Genomic DNA, 10413 nt, shown 5'->3' on the forward strand with positions numbered 1-10413 from the left:
AAAATTTCGTCAGGGAATATTGGTTTTTTGTGGTGAATAGATTGATTGTGAAAAATCGAAAATAGAAAAGTGGAAAAATTTTAATGAAGTGAAAAAGAGAAAATTCTCGTTGGAACGAAAGGAAAAAGTTTTCAGGCAACCGGTTGGCGTGGTTCATTGCAAACCGTCCACAACCCGACGCATCGATAACCAGCCCCAAGTAAGTTTTATTTTGATTTCTTTTCATTTTTATTTTTTTATTTTTTTCTTTGATTTAATTTCATTTTTCTTCTTTTATATATTTTTAAAAGTTTTGTTTGCAAAACACTTCATTAAAATGAGTCTGTCTGTCTGTCTGTCTTTTTTTTTCCTAGGAGGATTTTCAATCTTCAAAAGACACTGGTCTGGACACATCAGCGTGAGGGGGGATTTTTACCCAGCACCCTCGTTAGCCAAAACTATGTCCATCTGCGCAAAAGCTTCTAATAAATTGCCCCACCTGGCATTTGATTCTCTGCTACCCGACTCCAGAGGCCCAGACGTTGAAATCTCCAGCAATCACCTTTGGACTTCGTCCCCTTGCATCAAGAACAAGATTATCAAGCATTTGCTCGAATTCACACAGTGTTAGACTTGGTGGGGCGTAGCAGCTGTATACATATACACCACTTATTTTTGCCCAAACAAAGCCACTGGCTGCCTGACTTGCAGTACATTGTATGGTCTGTCGACCACAAGTCCATATGGCCGCTTTACCAGTCGAATCTGTGATCCATATGCCACCGTGACGGTGTCTATACGGTTCACTTATGATGGCAATTTCCATCTCAGGTTCGAACGTGACCTGCTCAAGTAAATCCTGAGCGACCCTGCAATGATTGATGTTTATTTGAATAAACCTCATTTTCTCATTGCAGTGAGCGCCTTCCTAAATTCCGGACATTTACTACTGCCGCCAATATGCCGGTTATCCTATCCCTCTTTCACATCGCACAATAGGCATTTGGGGTCCCTATTGCAGTCCTTCCTGGCAATCTGGTCTTTCTCCCCACACCTTCTGCATCGGTCGGATCGATCAATGCTGCTGGTGTATGCCTTCGCGAAGTGGCCAAACATGATGCATTTGAAGCACCTCTTTAGTGAAGTTTGTTCTCTAAAACGTCAGACAACCCATCCAATCCGAACTTTTCCGCTCAAATTTTCTAGGTCGGAATCAGCTTTGACCTTTTTGAGTATCTCCGCGAAGGACAGATTGCCCTTACTGGAGATAACAATCGCATCTGGCCGGGTTCGCCAGTCCCCCCCCCCCAGTCCATCCATCGTTTTCGTTCGTCTTGGGCTTCGCAACGCAGGTCGACTTTCCTACATTCGCTGTACGCTTTCCTCCTTCAGAGCTGCTTTTCAGAGTGTCCTGCCGCTTTTTTTCTCTTAGGCACCTGTTGGTTATTTAGAGGATCCCCTTCTTTTTCACGTACTCGTTTATTAAGCCATGATTCGATGGTAGTACGGTTAGGTGTCACTTGGGTCGCTTGTGACACTGTTGGTGCAGCGGAGTTCGGCGTATCCTTGTATTCTTTTCCTCCATCGTCGATCTATTATAGAGGACTCTTATAGCCCTAACTATATTCTTTATGCCTTGGTGCACGTTGTGCTTGTCCTTGATGAACTCAGACAGGTCAACTATTTTTGCCAAAAGCTGGTTGAACGGTAATTCCTCCGGATCGGGACTCTACTCCCTATAAGTCCCGATAGGGTTACTCCTTTTATACGCTGCTTCACTTTTGGCGTTTGTTGATCTTGCCTGTATTTTAATTTGGTGAGAAGGTGGGAACTGTGAACGCCCAGGCATGGAGTGAGTGATATCCTTCTACACTGAGATTTAGGGGGGGTCCCATACCTGTAAAAGGGGGGTGTAACAATTTTTTTTACCGAATATAGTCATGTGGGATTATATATATTTTTTTGGGATTGAATGAATATAACATGAATTGGAAATAATTTTTTTCTTTTGATTTGAGGATTTCCTCCCTCTCTCTTCTTCCTTGACCCCGCGAAACCTTATTAGGGACGTCCTCTAAATAATGGCTTGAGGATGTCAAGGATGGGAGGGAACCTCAGGGGTCGCGCCTCAAAGATTATCTGAGGCATAAGAAACCATGATCGGGACTGTGATCCCTCGTGGATCTTCCCTCTCGATCGTGGCACTCGGGTCCGGAGACTTACGGTTCCACGCGCGCGGTATTTTAGCTCGCGTTCTGGTTTTTATCGTTAGGCAGCCGCAAATTTCTTTGATTGGGGTCTATTTTTAAATCCGGTGCGGATCCACGCATCGATATCGACACTTTAACGTTGTACTAATGACACGTGAGGGATCAAAGCGCTTAAGGGATACGTGATTGATTTAAGACCTGCATGATGTCTCGTCGGTCATCCTGTATTCCACGCATCGAGAAATCCACCTCAATCCTCAGTTCACCTAGAACTATTTGGGCTTGGCCTAACTTCCCTACATCGTATGCCGTGTGAGGCCTCAAAGTTTCGTAGTTCTCGGTAGAAATGTTCCGAGAGTACCATGCCGAATGTGGAAAACAGAATTGTAAGATTTGGAGGTATCATTGCCCATGGCGCGATACACGGTTTCTTGGGTCGCTGCACGACAGGAGATGTTGAGAGACCAGTCTGGTGCACCAAAAAGTGTCCCGGTGTCAATGCTCCGAGGTCTTCAGGATTGTTCGATAGGGGAACCAGTGGTCTTGAGGTTATGAAGGCTTCAACCTGACAGGACCGTAGTAAATGCCTCGAAGGTGGAGACTATTTTTGCCTCATTAAACAAATATTTTAATTGTCGCTTAGTCGATTTCATCGCCGCTTCCCATAATCCCGGAAAATGTGTGGTTACGACTAGAATAAATCGCATGATGCCGCAGCTATTGCATATTCCAGAACACGCAATCTCATGGGAGTCTTTAGTTTTGGACCCAGACAAGTAAGCGTTCAGGATCGCCTGGTGATAAGCGGCCTTGGGGAAGAAACGACGATTGAAGTTTAACATGCCCAAGAAGCTTCGCAGATCCTTCACCGTGGTTGGGAGGGGAACGTTCTTTATCGTCTCAATCTTGTCTGGGTCAGGTTGGATACCGTCAGGGGTTATTAAGTGGCCAAGAAATTTTACCTACCTCTGGAGGAATCTGCATTTTCAACTTTTAGGATAAGTCCGGTCTCACGAAGACGCTGGAAAATGCACTCGAGATGTTGCAAGTGTTAAGATTTAGAAGAGGAAGCGACCAGAACATTATCCATTTAGAAGAAACAAAAGTTCAAGTTTCACAAGACAGAGTGGAAGGGGGAAGGGGGGAAGAGGGATGAACTTCTGGAAAATCTGCGCCGCGTTCTACAAGCCGAAAGTCATCCTGGTGAACTCGAAGAGTCCGAAAAGTGTTCAGATAGCCGTCCTCGGAATGTCTTTGGGAGCCACAGGGATTTGGTGATGCGCCTTACGTAGATCAAAGGTCGCAAAAACACGGAGTTCATTAGCGATTGCGCAAAACCATGGATGAGTGGAATGGAGTATTGGTCTGGAACTGTCTGAGCATTCAGACCCCTATAACCTTCACATGGTCGCCATTCATTTTTCTTAGGGACTAAATGAAGTGGAGAAAACCAACACCTATTGGAAGGTCTGAAAATACTTTCGTGGAACTCTTTCTTTGCAACAGCTACCTTCTGGGATGAATGTAAACACACCTTTGAGAAGTTTGGAGAGCCGGTTGTGTCGATGTAGTGCTATACATCGTGCCTAACTGGCTTGGGGAAACTACTTTCTGTGTAGTGCGTGAATGCGATGGTCGGCAACGTCCTCGAAAATTATCGGAAGAATGTCATTTTGGCATGTAGAAATTTTCCCTGACGTCTGCAATGAAGTTGCGGGGCCTATCAAAGTCTTGTTCCACCAGAAGCCCATAGTGACACAGGAAGTCTGCCCCTAATATGGGGATGTTAATGTCGGCCAGAACGAAACGCCACGGAAACCTACGGCGCAGTCCGAGACTCGCGTCCACCTGTGGTGCGGTGGGGATGGGAGAAGAGTTCGCTGGCGCCAGTCGTAGGTTTTGTGGGATTAAAGTGTCCGGACGGGATACAGGGAGAACTGACACCTCAGGTAAGGTGGCGTGGTATTGTGTTCCGGGTAACCGTTGCCGAGGTACTCAGCGAGTCAAGTTATTTGTTGCGTTAAACGTGCGTCCGGTGGTATATTTAGTCCCTGAAGTCCCAAATTGTGTCTCGGGAAACCTCCGAGTACACCTCGTATACTTTGTCAGCCGTGGCGGCCAACACCTCCAGCGATCCCAAGTCTACGCAGGCCAAGATGGCGTGGGTGCTCTCCGGGAGTCATTGGAGCCAAAGTGACTTCAGCAGCTATGAGCCAACCTTATCCCCACCTAACTGCCTCATTTCTCGAAGCAACCGGCTGGGGGTACCATCGCCAAACGTCAGTTCATTCAGCAAGTGATTAAACTTTGCTTCCTCACTTAGTGAAAGGCTCCCAATCAGCTGCTCCTTCAACGGATATGTGGTCATATTACTGATAATGGAATGGCTTTATACACGTAGTGGTTTTGACGAAGTGCAAGCTATAGTCGATTTGCAATCGAAGACAACCAGGAAACTGCACCATCTATTGCGACGCTAGTCAAAATGGCATTGCATCCTGCAAAAAATGGACAAGGGAGAAAAGAGAAAGAAAGACATAGAGTGAGAGTAGGAATGTCTGGCAGTAGCGTGTGTGCTGACTGCAACTGGTTGATAGAATAGGTACATGCCCCTTATGCGGGTCTATATAAGGTTACTCCAGTGGCTTTTTTATTGAGCTAATCCGCTTAGAAACATCGTTACAACTCCGCGAATCCTAGAAAAAGAGCAGTTTCTGGTACGCGGTACATCTGGACGCTTCTATAGGCTTGATAACTCGAGTGAAGTCATTTAAGTTTTTCACGAACAACGAAGAATTCGTCTCTTTGTATTCCGACAAAGAGAAGAAAGGACTCTTTCCAAATAGTATCTCGACTGGTAAAGTCTGAAGGTACTCCTTGAAGGGTGTTCAGAGGTCGAGGAGCAGTATCGGTAGTAGTTCGTACCAAAGGATGTGCCGATTGCATATGAGTGCAGCCTCTAGGCTTTGATGAATTCCGGGTGACAAGGATTGTTCAAACCCGGTTGCCCCGGAGGGCTTGGTCAGTCTGGTAAAAATTGATTAGAGTTGCGGGTCTTGATAATATCGGTCAGATCCGTTGTCAGACATATCGAGGGATTCCAAGGTGCTGCAGTTGTGACGATGTACTTGGGACTGTTAGCGTGACTGAGTTTATTGAATTCAACGAGAGGCAACTTCTCGCATGCTCCACCAGACGTACTTCTGTGAAACCCGGAGAACTGAGGCTCTCACGCTGGGGTGCGCCGGGTGGTGATGCGCGCCAAGAGCTCTTTTGTATAAGGTGGCGGCTGGTAGACAAGGTCTGAAGATTTCGGTCGAAGTGTCGCACAGGATGCGGCGTCCCGACGTCCAATCGTTGCATTGCTAGTCTGGAGTTTTCGAGTAGATTTTAGTGTATTTTCTCGTCACTATTGAAGGCATAGCTATGCCGCACTTATGCGAAAAGGAGTTTTCCACCTCGTTTTCCGCTCCTTTGACGAAATTGAAGGCTATCTGTTTTGCCGGATGTAGTCCAGTTGACGCGCTTTGCTGAGCAAAAACTAGCCTGAGCATTGATGTGCCGCATAGACCAATAATCGATTGCCAGTAAAAGCTATAAATGACCTCCCATAAGGCGTTGAAAGTGCCTAATGAGAGCAAAGATGGCGATCGTGATTGCTATAGCGTTCGACGGTTTCCAAGAGAAGAAACACGGAGGACGCTAGGAACTAAGAGAAAATTCCTGTTCAAAACGAGAGTGTCGATGGATGTCCGGTCTCAAAAGTTAGCGTGGCGTACGACGATAAGAAGGAGGTTGTCGTCATGTCGGCGAGTGTTATTTTGCCGCTTCGAAGCACAGCTTCTGCATCGGACGACCAGATTAAGCGAGATTTCTTATCCTTGGAAAGTGGCGCTAATATGCCAGTAATTTTCGGAATGCAACGGCGGTAAAAATTAAACATTTTTAAAAATCGACGGAGCTCGGTAGTTGTCTCTGGTCTCTGGTCCTGAAAAATCTTCCCTGGCTTGGACCTTGGGTGAAGAATGCCTGATACTCTGTGAAGCAGATTCTAGCTGAGATATTCCTATTCTGTTTTGCCCAGGATCCATTTGTCCGAGTCGACGCGTAGTTGGGTGAGATACTGGGTAGAAAGAAGCTGTTGCGGATGTCGAGGGTTTTGATCGTGGTCGGCTGAAGTTGCGAACATGTCGGCTATGTAGCACCGCGTGAACAGTGAGTCCTGCAATAAATGGTCAATAGTGCACTGAAATGACTGGGCTTTGATTCAAAGGCTCTTTGGTGATCGGATGAATTTGAAGAGGTTAAATGGAGTTGTGATCCTCGTTTTTGAAATGTCCTATTCTATGTTTTGGAACTGGTGGATCACAGAAAAGTCCTTGCCTCTCAATGTCCTTAACAAATTTTTGAATACAGTTAGCGGGTAATAATCTGGAGTCGTACAAGTATTGAGATGCCTGCAATCGCCGGCGATTTCCCAAGTGCGGTCTGACTTTGAGATGCGATGGAGCAGGCAGGTCTACCGACTACACGATGTTCGAAAGATGCTTTGTTTTTATAAATTGCAAAATCGATTTCTAGTGGACTCGAGGTGGGGTCCGATAAGCCTCCGCGGGTGCTCGAAGATAGGGACCCGTTGTTTGAATCTCATGACTGTTGAGGGTTCGGTGCCGGCACTTGGGAACAAATTCTGGAGTTTGTTGTCGATGGGCTTTCCAAAGTATCAGCTTACCACAAACGCTCCAAAGTGAACCCATTAGTAATGTCTACCGTTTGCTGCGCCACAAAGTTCAGCAAGATTTCATCTCAGAATTTCCAGTCCCTGAAACCTCGAGTGGCCTTCGATTGACATTCAAGGAAAATGGATGACTTTTCCTTATGATTAGATTTCACCTGATACGTTCCTTTCCGTTTTTCTTTGCCCGACTCGGGTACACAAATATCTGTTCTTGATCAGTTGGGTCTTTCCAAAGCTTTCCAATGATCTCATGGCTGACATAAAAGTGTGCCTTCTTAGCTACTTTTTTGTGGAAAAACTGGTAAGCCAGAATTAGGTATCATAGCGATAAGGGTTGTCTACTAGGTTAGTCTCCTACGGTTCATCCGGTTTTACCAAAAATCCTTAATAATTGCGTAACTTTTTGCTTCCAACTGTTCGAAAAGTGAATATGGTTTCTCGAACAGTTGGCGGCATGGCTATTAATCTTTAAAAAACTGTTTACCGTAAAGATAGTAGTAATAGGTCGAATCGATTATAGGATTATCGATTATTTCACAAATTCCCTCACACCTCCAAAGTCAAAGCACTAATCCTGTAAGATGATTTCAATAATGAATCTTTCACTCGAGAAAGTATCAAACGCCACTCGAGAAAGTATCAAACGCAATGAGGACATGCCCAACGGCATCCCTGGAGGTCCTTCTAGGATTGACCCCTCTCCATCTGCACATACAGATGCAGGCAAGGAGATCAATATTCAGGATGGCCGGTAGTATGAGTGGAGCGGGGAGCTGCCTAAATCGAAGGAAGATTGATATCCTTTCTAGGCGATATCCCGAATTACTGATACCGAGGGACAACATGACAACGAGGTTTCACTTCGATAAGAAGTTTGAAACACGTTGGAGTAACAAGGCAAACTGGGAGGGCGTGGCTGCGACATACCGCTTAAACCAGCAACTGATTACTTGGTACACTGACGGATCCCTCACAGCAGAGGGAGCGGGTGCCGGTGTCATTGGTCCAGGGGAAATGTACTTTGAGCCAATGGGCAGGTACACTAGCATATTCCAGGCGGAAATATACGCCATAGACAAATGTGCCTCCTTTAATCTGCAAAGGAACTAGAGGGGGCAGAACATAGTTATTCTCACCGATAGCCAAGCAGCGATCAAGGCACTTAGGTCCAACCAGGTGAACTTTAAACTGGTATGGGAATGCCTTGAGAGACTGGATACACTCGGCTCGTCCAACAAGGTCTGGATACTTTGGGTTCCAGGCTATGCTGGGTTGGAAGGCAACGAGGCAGCGGATGAACTAGCCAAGAAGGGAGCAGGGATGCCTTTACACGGGCCAGAACCCTTCTGTGGAATCGGAAACGGTTTCATGGCTATGAATCTAAGGAACGAAGAAAAACGGTTGAGGGAACTCTATTGGGCGGGCCCACCAGGGATGGAGCAGTCCAGGGCGCTTATCAGGGGATACAAACACATGCGTATAAAGGATTGCTTAAGCCTCACCAAAAAGAACCTCCGAATCATAGTGGGAATTCTCACTGGTCATTGTGGGCTGAACTATCACCTAGGGAAGCTAGGGATATCTACGGAGACTGCCTGCAGGTTTTGTGAGGAGGAGGACGAAACCTCTATGCACGTCCTGGCACAGTGTCCGGCACTTGTGAAAGGTAGGTCGAAACATCTGGGAGAACACTTAATACCAGATGCAAAGCTGAAACATCTGGAAGTAGGGAACATACTAAAGTTCGTAACGGTTACAGGCTTGCTTGAGATACTATGATCAATAGGTACACTATAACCAGTAAAAGGGGCACAATAGTTCTTCAAGGACGCTGTGCGACTTTCCCTTCACATAATAATAATAATCAAACGCCAAATTGAACAACTAATTTGAAGGACTCCCGAATTCGTCTTTCGTTCCGTGAAGACCCCCTTTCCAAATTAGTTGCATTTCCAACGTCATATGCGAAAATTTCCCTATTACCTGTATCGAGCCGTAAGTAAAATGAATCCGATGACTTGTAATTCTGAGGAAAATACTAATGGGAAAAATTGTAGATTTAGCCATTCAAATTTATGTTGAAAGGATTTAAGTTTTTCTGGATTTGAAGTCGGGATGGGTTATAGGTAATCTGGCATGGTGATTGCCTCGATTTCAATTTTGAAACTTTCTTTGTGAATCCTTTAAATGTGAATAAGCCAAAAATGAGGGGCTAGAGGGAGGAGGAGGAGGATTGAATGAAATATAATATCTTTTGTTTTTATAAACGAATTAGCGAATAATAAAACACTGTCATATCCTTTTCTGATTTAAAATACTTTTATTGAATTCTCTGCAGCAATAAAATTAAAGTCATTGTTCGCATTGCTTAACGGCATCGGCGAACTTGTTAAGGGTGATGGTGGCTTCGCCAACGACTTCCTTAGAACAGGTTTTAACATCATCAATGAGTCCGGGAGTCTTGCCACTGGCAGTTCCAATAGCAGAGAAGGCATTGGAAGCGATAGTGAGGACAGAGTTTACAATTGGTCCGGCATTGGTAGCAGCACAGATGGCAATTTCAACATCACTACCTCCAGCGCATTGTTCGACAATAGGAGTCAATTCAGAGATGGCATTTCCCAAGGAGGTGATATCATCGGTAACACTACCGAGAAGGTCAGCGATTGAAGTGCTCAAGTTAGCAGCGCAGTTTGGAATGTTCTTTCCAATGATGCTCTTGAATGCATCCAAATCTTTGAGGTTCTGTTTGGCACATTGAGCAGTAACACCACCCTTAGCGAGCAAGTCAGAGAGTTTGCTTTCGAGTTCATCAATAGCGGAGTTAATCTTGTCCTGGGCAACGGAGAGAACGCTCTCAGCCTCACCTTCGATTTTGGAGGTCAAGTCGTGGACTTGGTCAACGATCTTGTTCAATTCAGATTGGGCGTTGTTAATTGCTTGTCCAACGATGTTGTCAACGACTCCGCGTTCTTGGGGAGCAGCGGCCTGTGTGAATAATCCATGCAAGAATATTAGTTTAAATACCTTTTATAGATGAAAGATCCAGTTGCTTACAGAGAGGGCAACGAAACCCAAAAGGACAATGGCGAACTTCATCTTGAATTGGCTTATTACTGTCGATACTTAGACCGAAAACTGATACCTTAGCTAAGAAGCAACTTGCTTTTATAGTGGAACTCGAGTCATGGAGGGTACAAAGGACACCAACGAAATGATAAGAACCACTATCTTTTCTTTTAAGCTCAGATATAATTTGCAATCACTGCACATTTGAATACATTTAATCGGGCGGTTTTTTTTCCATTGAACCTATTATTTTTCAATCAAATGCACGTTATCAGGTAGATATGCAAATTTATATTAACATACGTCCAACTACGTTTGCCAATCCTAGAATATACCGACAATTAAAGTGTTGTCAGTACGTTTTTGAATGATATAATCTTCAAAAATACGACGATTGAAAATGCTGCTTTTAGATAT

At 45.0% G+C, this 10413-nt stretch overlaps 1 protein-coding gene across 1 annotated transcript; it reads right to left on the reverse strand.

Annotated features, from left to right (window-relative positions):
- Positions 1 to 9224: 9224 nt before the first annotated feature.
- On the reverse strand, positions 9225 to 10139 carry LOC119651048. The gene is made up of 2 exons (XM_038054373.1): positions 9985 to 10139; positions 9225 to 9915 (listed from the first exon to the last, which is right to left on the reverse strand). The coding sequence occupies exons 1-2, from the start codon at positions 10024 to 10026 to the stop codon at positions 9280 to 9282; spliced, it is 678 nt and encodes a 225-aa protein (XP_037910301.1). The 5' UTR covers positions 10027 to 10139; the 3' UTR covers positions 9225 to 9279.
- Positions 10140 to 10413: the final 274 nt, after the last annotated feature.

Source organism: Hermetia illucens, chromosome 3, assembly GCF_905115235.1.
Source record: "Hermetia illucens chromosome 3, iHerIll2.2.curated.20191125, whole genome shotgun sequence".
NCBI lineage: Eukaryota > Metazoa > Arthropoda > Insecta > Diptera > Stratiomyidae > Hermetia > Hermetia illucens.